Genomic DNA, 13,552 nt, shown 5'->3' with positions numbered 1-13,552 from the left:
AAGTGCCAAAGTGGCCACATCTCAGGTTTCTTCAGGGACCTTTTAAATGCCGGTTAAAAGAAAATCAAGCAACACATATGTAGTCCAAGAGCATGCATCAGTACATAGGCCTATTCCCTGATAACGTAGGTAATCCTGTGCTTACTTGTTACTTATAAATTAGTTTGTTACAGTCTCCTGACAGAATAAAATTGTCAGTGACAGAGTTGAGACGAGACTACATACCAAAGAAATCCAAGACTCTGCTGCCCAGGCCAAACCATCACGTGAACTCAGCGAGGGAAAGTCCCAGAATCAAAGGATCTACAGGTCCAAACTCCATTTAAACTACCAAAACAGCACGACATATTTGCTTTCCTGTATTTAATGAAGCATTGTGTTGGTATAATCTTTTTATTATTAGGGATTATCAAAGTAGAAAAACTGTCTGGTGGTAAATTATGGGTAATTTATTGGACGGTTGGATCATGGCATGTCAATATTGTCAACAGTGAATCATGGCAACCCAGAAACTAAACATAGACCAACATTGGCAATGCGTTTAATGAGGTACAGCTAATCCAAGAGTGACTATTAACTTAATGTGCTACTAATCTTTTGTTTTCTGTCGCGCTTCCAACTAGCCAACTAGCTAATTTTATTCATATCAAAGTCTTCACAGATGATTATCACCATAGCCCTAAACATGTTTTTTCATGGTAGAGTCTATCTTAATAGGATAATGCACCGTTGAACATTGTAAGTTCCACTGTTTACTGAAAATTAAAAGGCTCATATTATGCTTTTCTGGCCTGTTATAATGTTGTTTCCTCATCACAAACAAACCTGGAGTTGTGTTTTGTGTCATTCACACGTCTAACACACAAACCCTGCATATTTAAAGTTTAAGAGTTCTTCTCTCAAACAGAAAACACCCTTTTCCTCTTTGTGATGTCATGTGGTAATGCACAAAGTGCTCCACTGTGTTTTTAAACTCCATGTATGGAAGATAATTTGTTCCATCAGATTCTGAATTTTAATTACTGCTGAATTTTTTTAATCTGAAAAAATATGTTTGAATTATTTTTATACAGAATTTTAGTTGCTGAAATTTTAAGTATACTTTTTCAGTGTTTCAAATTCAAAATGAAAATTTCACCACTTATATTTTCAAGCCCTCAAATTCAAAATTTAGAGTGCAAAATTCGCTGTGAAAATTTTCACAGCAAAGATCCAAGATGCCAAAGCAATTGATCATGTGAGAGAAGAGGACAGGAGGCTGTTTCCTCTTGGTTGTTCTCATCTGTGGGCGGTGCGAACACTTAAGAAATCAAAGAGAGAATTTTCTGAGGAGGCAAATTCTGACCAATCAGATCGCCTCACTGCACCATTTCCTGCTTGTTTGGATCGGATCACTTTGGATTGATTGCTTCACTCTGAATTTGGACTGTTGAATTTGAGAACTTGAAAATATCTGTGCTGAATATTTAAAAGGTGACATTTTTATTTTGAATGCTAAAAACTCTGAAAATGTACACTTAAAATCTCAACAACTAAAATTCAGAATAAAAATATTTCAAGCATGTTTTTTTAGAGTAAAAAAATGTGAGAAATTCAATGGCATTTAAAATTCAAAATCTAATGAAACAAATTATCTTCCACACCACGCACCTTCACTAGAATCATTTGATGATTTTAGCCCTGAAATTGCCAGTCTCTACTGAACTAAAGGTAAAAAGTAGTCATTAACTTTGAAACTACCGCTTCATGACATCACAAGGTGGAACAGATTCATAGCAAGTTGAGCTTTGAGGAAGATAGACTATAAAGGATTACTCAGACTACTCAAAATGTGTGAATGAAACTAAACAAGTCCAGGTATGTTTTAGATGAGATAACAATACATGGCTTAACATGTCTTAAAGCTCACAAGAGTCAATTTTGTGTAATATGGGACCTTTAAACCTTCCTCAAACATTGACTGCTGTGAAAAGAAATTTGAATATTAATTGTCACTTTAGCTACCACATGGCTTAATTTGGTCATACCTCACACACCAAATGAAATTCATGAGCTGTGCAGCTTAGAGGATCCTGATGGCTGGCAAACACGTGTAATTATTGGGGAAATGAGATGCAAAGTGCCAAAGCCTGAGTCATAATTTTAGGCTGCAGTGAAGGGCACAGCACTGGCTCTTCCTGTGTTAAGGTGACAAGTATTATCAAGAGGCCACTCTCCCCATAACAGCACAAGGTCACGACCCCTGGGTGCCCTGGATAATATGGTGGACATGTCTGGCTCAAAGTTGCTATGTGTCCTACAAGTGCATTTAATTATTTGCTAATACATACATAATAAGGATGTTCACAGGACAAAAAACTCACACATAGTCCTATCACGATAAATAATATATGGATTTATCACTCAGTATATGAAAGCTGGAGCAATATTTTTTTTTCTGATCAGTATTTATTGTCTTTTTCTTTGCACCACTGGAAGATTTTTTGTAATTTTTTTAGCTATATGATAAGATTTAAGTTGTAACAGGTTTAATTAATAACTTCTGTGACTCATTACAGATGCAAAAGAAGCACTAAAGTGTTTCATTCTGTTGTTTATTTATTGCAGCTCATAATTCAGTATTGCACATTTAGAATACTTTTTGTGTTTTAAATCTGCTCTTGAATTTTTGTGTCAGCGGCATAATTACTTTCCTCGAAGGGTTGACACACCCTGTGAGTGTGGGTGTGTGTGTCTGTCCACCCGCGATAATTCCGCCATTTATGGACCAATTGTCACCAAATTTGGTACGTGGGTCAAGCCCCTGTGTCCGATGCTGCAAAAAAAAAAAAAGTTTGGTGACGATCCGAGGTCATCTGAGGTCACACGGGTCAATTGAAAGATCATGCCATTATAAAGGATCGGCAATTTCTGAACCATCTGCGGGCTAAAATATTCACAAAATCATTGCAAAAGTTGGCACACACATAACCGGGGTACACTGGATGTTACAGGTTGAAACCGGTCAAGGTCACATGAAGGTCAAGGTACCAAGGTCAAACATGCATTTTTGGTCATAACTCCGCAAAGAACAGAGCTAGAGCAGCGGGAGTGGTCTCAAAATCTCATAAAAAGTAAACACAGACATTCTCATGTGTGACCAATATGACACACATGTTCATGGGCACTGTACAGATACACACATTGCTTGCATTGTGGACATAACGATCATGTAATATGGGCTGGACTCATAAGCTGCTTCCTCGGTGATGAACTGCCCTCACCAATGGCTCATGGGTGACCAGGTTGCTATCTCCGATTGCACTTGTTTATCATCTATTTTTACTTCAGCAATATATGGTACTTCAAAATGTGTTATTGTGACAGGTCTACTCACACGCATGCCTCACACCTTTAACATCCCCATGTCACAAACACATATTCACCTAACCATCTCAGTCTGACCTCTCCTCATTTGGTTGAGCATGGTCTAGTCAAAACAATGTGAATTCAGTTCAGTTCAATTTTGTTTAAATATCACATTTAAAACAAGTTCAGCTGACCAAAGTGTGTCACATAAGTCAACAAATAACAAATGTACAGATAACAATGACAGAAGTACAATAAGACACCAACATATCCTGTGTGGATAGTATTAAATGCCAGGGAGAAGAAATGGGTTTTCAGTCTAGTCTTAAACTCTGGTAAAGGGCCCAAATTATGTTGTTTCTATTATTTGTTTTAATGTTGTTTCCTCATTAAAATCATACCTGGAGTTGTGTTTTGTTTCATTCACACATGTTTAACACATAAATTCTGCATATATTCTTTCAAACAGAAAACTCTATTCCACCTTGTGATGTAATGCAGTTATACAGGAACCGCTCCACTGTGTTTTTAAAATCCACACACCTTCACTAGACTTAGATCATTTCAGCCCTGGAATTGCCAATCTCTACTAAACAAAAGTTCAAAGTTAAAAAGCTGTTAACTAGAAAACTCCCACTACATGACATCACAAGGTGGAACAGAGCATTCTGAGCTTTGGAGATGTAGACAGCCTATAAATGTAAGATTCCTCAACACGTGTGAATAACACAAATGACAACTCCTGTATGTTTTTGATAAGGTAACACCATTCTAACATGGCTTAACAAGAATAAATTGTGTGTAATATGGGACCTGCAAAAGCAAAAGAATGAGCAGGTGTATATGCATGCAGATCATTTCATTCACAATTTGCTTAAATATGTGAACAGCAGTATAGTTGACATACAAAATGCCAGTTATGTGTCATGCTGCCTGCACAGGGATCAACACCTTCAAATGCCCGGGCACGGTGGGCACGACAACAATAGGCTCAGAGTGGGTGGGGTCTCGGGGCTTTCACAGTGGGCCCTCAAAGCAGGCACCAGAGCACAGCACACTGACCTACATCTACACAGGCATTCTGCTCCACTGATCCAGCCTGGTGCCAGTGCTCCTCATTATGAATGAATGATCTGGGACACACGCATGGACCGCACGCATGAACCACTAGAGACAGCGAGGGGAGACAAAGAGACTGTCTCATGTAAGAAAAAAACTGTATTTAATTTTACAACAATCTTAGACCAATGACACTACTCAGTTCACTCATCACTAGGCCTGTCACCATAATTACTATACTGACTTATTGTTCAGTAAATGGTTTTTGGAGTTTTTCTTTGTACTAGCGAGAAACCGTTTGGTATTTTTCTCAACTATAAGAAAAATTACTACTAAAGTGATTAATTCTGCTATTTATTTATTGGAGTTTGTTTTTGTTTTGTTTTTTACTATATTATACATTTAGAATAGTTTGGGGGATAACCCTGTTGTAGAGATATTCTGTCAGTCTATATTTACTTCAGTACTATATCATACTTCAAGATTTGTTATCGTGACAGGCCTACTCGTTACTGACACACAAAATATCAGAGTAGTCAATGGATAATATAAACAAATTTGATTGATCCAAGGAAGGAAAATGACTTGGATACAGAGCTCACAAAGCAAAATGAATGGAGTTTACATTTACAGTGTGTTGTATAATAGTAAGCCTGTTAGGATAATTACTATATCGAGTTATCATTCAATATATGTCAGATGAAAAAATACATTTTTGGGGTAAATATTTATCATGACTTTATCATAACTTTTCAATGTAGTGAGAAAATGTCAATACAGACTACTACAGCTTACTACTGTAAACTACTAATGTTTATTTATGTTTAACCATATTTGATTTAATCCTTATTATGGCATAAACTAGATTCAGTATTATCGTTTATCATCTAGGTTTTCTTCAGCAATGTATCGCACTTCAAAATGTGTTATAGTGACAGGCCTATATAATAATCACATAATGATCATTTACATCTCCCCTCTCCCCATCTAACACTCACAAGAGCCATTACTCCATCACTAATACATCCTAAATACACATGCCTTTGGTTCAGCCTGGTCACTGATACTCTCATGGCCTGTTAGACTCTTTAATCCAATCTGTGCTTTGTGCCCTGGTGTGACAATGGGCAAATGGAAGAAACCATTACATAAATCTTATTACATCCCCAGAGAAAGACGTGTGGAGCAACCTCGTGAACACTGTATCCTCCTGTCACCCTGAGGTCAACCACAGCCATGGCAGACACGATGGAGACCGCACATGGAAAAGTGTAGCAGATATTTAAAAATACATTAGTAGTTTGTTGTGTTTGGGGTTTGCCGATATTGTAGGAGGATCACAGCGCTAAAGCTCTGGTGGAGATCACAGCAGCTGTCCACATTCGGCGTCGACATGGTCAAAGGACAGACTGTGGTGTTGTTCATATGTGTTCATCTGGAGCTGGTATGGCTGTAGCTCTTGCATCAGGGTTTTGGTCCAGGTAACTTTCAATTAACTAATTTCAAACTCTATTTCGATACTAAGGAATAGACTCACTATTCAATACTTATTCCAATACCACGATAATAAAAAAAAAAAACACTCTTTAATTGGGTAATAGAATGGGATTTTCAACATTAAATTGTAATACTTTCTTTTATATTACCATGTTTTCTTATATTTGTGTAATCCCTCAGTCATCCAGGTAGGTTCCTTAGGCATATACTAGTCATTGTGCTTTTATACTTGTTTTGATTCATAATCATTCTAAAGCTATTCAGTATGAGAGACAGAAATTCTGCTCCATAAACCTGTACCAGCTTAAATACTGGAAGACATATTTTCTCTCACTCTCATTGTAATAGTTCTTACATCATTGTTACCTATAAACTATTAAGCTGTTATATAGAATACTGTATTAATTTTTAATCTAATGACTCACACAGTTACTAGATTTCAAATGACATCACACCATTTTATGGGCTAATAATATTTAATACAGATGGGGCAGCAAATTAGCCAGGCTGGCGCCACCTACTCCCTCCACTCAATTTCATTTCTCTCCAGCTACTAGGTCAGGAATCAGAATACACTAGATGGTTTGCAAGAACCTTGGAAGTGCAAGTCCGGGCACCAGCCAATCAGCGAAGAGTCATACATTCTGTGTTGCAGCGATTCCCGAGATTGAGCATTTAAAGCCGGAAAATAGAGAATGTTTGGTGAATTGTATCAAAGGGAAAGACGTTATTGCCCTTCTTCCTGCGGGATTTGGGAAAAGCTGAATATACCAGCAGGCTCCATTAGCGGCGCATTACATACGTCATGAGCAGCGATTGGTTCATTTAAAAAAGTACCCGCTTACCATTGAGGGAACAAATCCTAATGCTGCGAGGTCAGACAGTTTCCAGGAAAAGAAACCGGCTAATGAGTCATCTAACAACAAATATAAACATAGTTCAAATGCAAATTTCTGTTGAAACTTTCAACAGAACTTTCTGTTGAAAATTTCTGAAAAACTGGCTCTTGCCCCGCCACCTGAGAGTTACATTCTAAACTCGGAAAACCATCAGTAGACCTGGGTATGTTAAAAAAAAAATCAGCAAAGAATTGGAATTTAAGTTTTGTTTTTTTCTCTCAGGTTTTTCCAAATTTTATGCATTTACTGTATATCTGAAAATTCTGTGTATCCAACAGCTTTTCATCTTTTATCAGGTTTCTGTCATTTGAAGCAGAGCCAATAGATTTCTGGTCACCTTTGAGACAGAATGGATTAACCATACTGTTATAGTGTCGATGTATTGTGTCAATGGAGAGCTCGGAGTTCATAATGATGAATATAAGCACATATTAGCCGCTTGTGCATTAGCGTTGATTTTTCTTTAGACTACTGAAGCAACAAACCGTAAATGCTGGTTTATAATGTCAATGTTGCTAAAGGTCAACACAGCATTTACATCATTATTTATCATGTCTACATTTTCTTTGCACCACTGGGACATGTTTGGTTATTTTTGAATGATTTAAGATACATATGCAAACTAACTATTAAAATATTTCATGTTCAAGGTTATTTATTACAGCTCATGAATTTTTAACAATATTGTAGATTTAGAATTGGTTTTGTGGTTTAAATCTGCTTTAGAGTTATCATAAATTTGTTTCAATATTATCATTTATTGCGTAAATTTACTTCAGCAAAATATAGCGCTTCAAAATGTGTTATTCTGACTGGCCCGACCACTGTGACAAGTGTTTTTGGTTTTGGACATTTTTTGAGGGGCAACTTTCAAAGTTTTTCCCAGAACTTCTTATTGTAGGAAAAAAAAAGGGGGAAAAAAAGTCTAGCAGGGGAAAGACTGGCTGCTTAAACTTGTGTGCTACTCTGAGGAAAATAAGCAGATGACAGAAGCCTATAGATTTCATGTATCATAGTTAAAGGTGCACTGTGTAACATTTTTGGTGGAGGGTCCATCAAATGCTGTTCTCCATGGAGATGTGATTCCTTTGTCTGGAATGCTTCACAATGTGGCATTAAACCTTTCTATCATCAGGAAGACCAGACCAAGTTACAGGTCAGATCTGTGGAGAGGCGACCCCGCTCACAGTCAGAATGCCTGTTTTTCTGTGTATTTTTGAACCGTCTGTAATTGAATAAATGTAAAGTGTTTACTGCCATAATTCAGAACATTCCAAGCAGGGCAGTGACATCTCCATAGAAACAAGAAAGTGACTGACCCACAAGCAAAAAGTTACACAGTGCACCTTTAAATAAATAAATACATGGCATATTTTAAATCTACATAGACCACATCACTATCTTGCATGCGTGTTTGCATGGGAATAGAGTTCTTTGCAGCCAAAAGGGAAGAGTCTGTTTGTTGAAATGATAACAAGCTAAACACACAACACCATTAAAATAGGCTCAGATCACGTCCACATGTCAGCCAAGATACTTCTCCAGATACACTTGATTAGATATACAGCAAATGGTAACATGTAGTTCATGTGATAGTGGCCAAAACTCTCATGTCAGTTAATTCACTGAACTGAACAACTGAACTGAACAAAATGGATTCTTGTGAGCTTTAAGTCATGTTGTTAATTAATCAAAGACATACCCAGAATTGTGTTTTGTTTCTGTCACACATGTTTGAGTAACATTTTATTGTTAGTTTGCTTACATTTCCAAAGTGCAGAATGCTCTGTTCCACCTCGTGATGTCATGTAAAGGCAGTTTTCAAGTGAACAGCTACCTTTTATGTTTACTTCAGTAGAGATTGATATTTCCACAGTTGAAAACATCCAAATGATTCTAGTTGGAGGAGAGTGTTTTCTATTTGAGAGAATGGAACAAAACACAACTCCAGGTATGTTTGTGATGAGGAAAGAACATTATAACATAGGTCAGAAAATAGTAGCAACAAGGCCTGTCACAATAATCATAACATCCACTTATTGTTCAGTATTTGAAAGCTAGAACAATATATTTATGGGCTCAATATTTATCGTGAGTATTTTTTATTTGCAAAAGTGTGGAGAATTTGTTACTCAAACTTCTACATCTCAAATATTACATAGCATAACACATTAGCATATTACAACATAAATGACTTCTGTGGCTAATTATAGCTTTGTTTGGCTTTGTATTTGTTAATTTATTTATCTGTTGCAGTCCATGCCCTTTTAATGATACTGTATATTTATAGGTGCACTGTGTAACTTTTCTGTTGAAGGGTCTGTCAAATGCTTTTCTCCATGGAGATATTAGATTATACTTTGTTTGGAATGTTTCACAGTGTGGCATTAAACCTTTCTATCTTCATGGAGATCAAACCAGACCAGTTACAGGTTTTCGAGGCAGTTTTGAGCAATAAAACCACCTGTAACTGAATAAATGTAAGGTAGAGCTGTTTAATGCCATACTGTGAAACATTACGGACAGAACAATGACATTTATTTATTGGGAGTTTCAATATCATCGTTTATCGCAATATATCTTTATAGCAATCTATCGTGCTTCAAAATTTTTTATCGTGCCATGCCTATCCACCTCCAAAAGCACCAGGGGACTTCCAGGTCTCCCAAATGCTAATGTTAACCCTGAGCCCACAGCGTATTCCCTGGGCTGCTCTCATTGTGGGATATGACAGCTTTGAACTTTCCAAGAGTCCAGGTAATAACAGGCCGTAGTTAAGGTTAACTACTGGGCAGAAGGAAACAAAATGTCCTGTAATGACAGTGAGAGCATCTGAGGCCATCTGAGACAATAATCCATAGTGTAAAAAGGCTAAAAGTTGGTTTATTTCTTAGTAGCAAAGAAATAGGCAGTGATGCTTTTGAACAAACATCTAAAGCCCTGAAAGGACACACTCTTTTTACTTTCATGGAGACCAAATCACTAGTCAATCAAGCATCAATTTAAGGCAAAACTATTTAATGTCATACTGTGAAACATTCCAGGTGGAGCAATGAAACAAGGAGGTGACAGACATACCAAAACATTACATAGTGCTTTGTTAATAATAAACAATAAACAAGTCAAATTAACCATATTGAAAATTTGATTCAAAAAATAACATTCAATGAAATAAAGTGTACAGTATAGTAGAGATTTTTTCCAACTTCTGCAAACACTATATTTACTAACAACTCTGATCTTAGTATAGCACTTTCAATAGTTATTATATTACTGTACACACTGACTAAGGCACAGTCCAAGGAAGAGGCAGCTGACCTTTTGCGTGGACTCAACAGGGAAATGTGTAATGCAGTGTTGGTGAACAGAACATAAGTCATAACAACCTACGCATGTGTTATTATTGAACTGTTTCTTGTTCATATTAATCAATACTGACCAACTCTGATCTATTTAAAACACAGGAAATAAACATGACACTTTATCCAGGACTAAAATAGGCCTAATACTTGCTTCAGAAGTTGACTACACATTATTTGTCTTACAGAGTTAGATTTTACTCCAGGTTGCAAACAAACGAGTGAAACTGAATTTCAGGAGTTGTTATGCTCTGTTGTCATAGAGAATATTGGGTAATAGTTAAATGTTTTTCATTCAAGGATTTAGTGATGGTCATGTGGGCGGTCTCCATGACAACCCAGCAAAGGCTGTTGCATGATGAAGTTGGTCACCTGTAGAATACTATCAATTTTCCTTATGGGCCTATTGGCACCTATGTCTACCAGTCATTTCAACAGTATTGATAAAGGCAGCCCTGGTGCACAGAAGTCAATCAATAGTGACGGCTGAGCGGGATGCAGATGGGAATCCTACTGTCATTGGGTGTTATCAATAGTAGACTGCCATGGGGAGTCCCCTGCGTCCTTTCCCTTTATGTAAATACGAGTAAAATACATACGCAGTAAGATAACCTCTAACTATTGTTGGCATAGAACATGCGTCAAGCATGTACATCCGATTTGTTTGACAAAGCTTCACTGGCGACACAACAAAATGCGCCTATCCTCATCCTGCATTCCTTTCGTGTCACGCATTTAGAGAAAGGTGTTTGTCGACAAAAACACATCAGCTGCCATTAAACCATGCGCAGGGCAATCCTCGGCTTTCCCCGAGAAAGCCACAGGGGACACGGAGGGGGAGTCGGAGAGGGAGATGGAGGGGGAGACAGGGCTAAACGCTGTACATGCGTAAATACAGTAAATGGGGAGACACTCCGGATGGGGCTTACCTGTGACGGCCACATTCGCAGCTTCAGACGAATGGCTGGGTAGATCATTCGAGTAAGTGCACTCCAAGCCCAGTACCGCATAGATGACGAGTCCACGTAGCAGTATGTTCACCACCGTGTGGATGTAACTCATGATGGAAAAGAACAAAAATCTAGAAAAATCCAATCCGTGGAGGTGGGGAGATGGGTTCTGGGCACCCACGAATAATATGATTGTGTCAGTCTTCTCAGCAAGTCAAAAATGTCTTACTGGGCAAAGATTATGAAATACTAGCGAACAAATAATGCAGCAACTTAAAAACGCAGTTACAATTAAATGATTAGAAATAAATCTTGGCACAAAACCGCACAGGAGCGTGAAAGATGCCTACGAAATAATAGTTCATCGTGGGTCATTGGCAAGGCAAACTAGTTTGAAAGAAGACCCCGGTATAAAAACTAATAGCTTCTAATCAGCATTGCTGGCTATTTGAAAGGGGCGCCTGCTGCTAGATGATGGACAAATCCCCCATGCCGCTTATCTACCGCGTTAGAAATAAGAAACGACAAATATATATGTGGAGGAAAACACAAGCTACGTGTGATGAATGCAAACGGCTTGGCAAGAATGCAGCCCGGTGTAGAGGAATTCCCTGTCCAAAACAAAGCATACAAAAACGACACTAAAATCCCTTGACGCGCTTCAAAATTGAACAAGTGCGCTGTTAAATCCTTACGTAGGCCTGTTTGCTGGCTGGGAACTGTCTCTGTACTTCCACGTACAGTGTACAAACACACACCACAGCCTCAGCATATTGAAGAAGTGTCTCCTCGGTCCGCCTCCTCTTCACATGATAGTAACAAATCCAGTCGCTTCATGAAAGAAAAAAACACGTCTTCCACAGTTCCCTCTTAATCCTTCTGCGACCTACATGAGTCAGACGGCACATCGGCGTACTTTCTAAATGAAGTTAGGGGAGAGGGGCAGCTCGGGGTGATACAGGATCCTCATGTCGTATCAGCTGCTCTTGCCCCGGCTGATGCAGACTGGCTGAAGAAAAAAAGCTACCGGGGGCGGAAGTCACTATGCAAAATGCTTTGACACCGGGAGGGGGACCGCCGAGGCTCTCGCTGCTCGTTCACCGACTTTCCCAGCGGGGTTTGTTGTGTCATGCTTTCAGGGTACACTCGTACATCGGCGGGGGATGCTTTTTGCTTCCACCCCAGTTAAGGGCTTCATGCTACACTTCTTCTTCCTTGAATTGTTTTACGCACGGCCAGACGTGCCACGATATTGCGCGTCGGAACACACAAAAGCTATTTCAAGAATACTGAAATTTAATATAAATACGTTTTTATGACAACGAAGATGTGATCATATGCATTGTTGTCTGCTTCCTCACTCTGTGGTACGTCTAAGTTTCTCCCCAAATCGGATTGGTCAGCCGGTCCCAACATGGCACCATATGATTGGTGGAATGACGCATCGCTCACTTTTGGTTTTAAAAGGACAAAGGCGCGAATATTCACGTTACACTGGGTTTGTTACCGTGTAACATAGGACCAGTATAACTGAAAAATTATTTAGTAGCCAGGGTCGGGTCGCGGGGGCAGCAGCCGCAACCCGGCCCCGGATAAGCGGAAGAAAATGGATGGATTTATTAGCCTTACATGCAGAACAAATAACGGAGAGTACAGAATTGATCAGAGATTAAATTTTAAAAGTGTCATTTGTAATAAAGAGGGAGGGGCAGGCATGTACAGTACATACAAATGCAAGGGTTAAACAGTTGTACTGGTATAAAACTTGAATTGGTTAAAATTTATATAATGAATACAGTATTGAAACTCAGTGAAATTTGGAAAGAAAAAAAAAAAGTTATTTTGTTGAAATGCCAGATTTTAACTTGAGACATAAGAAATGTCACCTCATTAAAACAGAATACAGAAAAAATGTAAAAACTACAGTGTACTATAAATACAAATTCTTAGGAATGACTAATGTAATCCTTTTACATTCACACATAAAAGTCTATTCCTTCTTGAAGGGAGGTAAATAAGATGTAATCAACTGCATCATCGACATTGACATCTACATCATGAGTCAGTAATGAGTCAATACAACACTGATTCTAATGTGTTACGCATGGGTCAAATTCACTTAATGGACTGCATTTAATCTAGTATTTAAGATTTAATAAGACAGACTAATTAGAATAATCATAATAAAAAAATTAGTAGCAGCAATGGAAGAGGCAATAGCAGCAATATAAGTTGATTTCTGAAGACATTATGCTTTTATTTTATTTATTTATTTATTGTTTTAGTGCTAGTAATCTACAGCAGTTATACCTTTTGTTGTTTTGTCTGTACAGCACTTTAAAAAATGGTTTTGCTTTTAAAATGTGCTACATAAATAAGTGGATTTGGATTACATTTTTGCAGTTGACACTTTTTCAGACCATACCTTTTTTTTATTTTA

At 38.0% G+C, this 13,552-nt stretch overlaps 1 protein-coding gene across 5 annotated transcripts in view; it reads right to left on the bottom strand.

Annotated features, from left to right (window-relative positions):
• The window catches only part of stim2b (stromal interaction molecule 2b), a 52,438-nt gene extending 39,971 nt beyond the window's left edge, over positions 1-12,467 (bottom strand). For 4 of the 5 annotated variants that reach the window (XM_055156392.1, XM_055156393.1, XM_055156394.1 and 1 more), the window contains exon 1: positions 11,092-12,467. In XM_055156392.1, the coding sequence (XP_055012367.1) occupies positions 11,092-11,224 (133 nt within the window). In that variant the 5' untranslated portion in view covers positions 11,225-12,467. The remainder of the gene's footprint in view (positions 1-11,091) is intronic. The other variant, XR_008632554.1, reaches the window with a different exon arrangement.
• Between the last annotated feature and the right edge of the window lie 1,085 nt (positions 12,468-13,552).

The sequence above is a fragment of the Boleophthalmus pectinirostris genome, unplaced genomic scaffold, assembly GCF_026225935.1.
Source record: "Boleophthalmus pectinirostris isolate CB_2022bp ecotype Guang Dong unplaced genomic scaffold, ASM2622593v1 HiC_scaffold_20, whole genome shotgun sequence".
Classification (NCBI taxonomy): Eukaryota; Metazoa; Chordata; class Actinopteri; order Gobiiformes; family Gobiidae; genus Boleophthalmus; species Boleophthalmus pectinirostris.
Note: the sequence above shows the minus strand (reverse complement) of the source record. Positions and strands in the feature narration are given on the sequence as shown.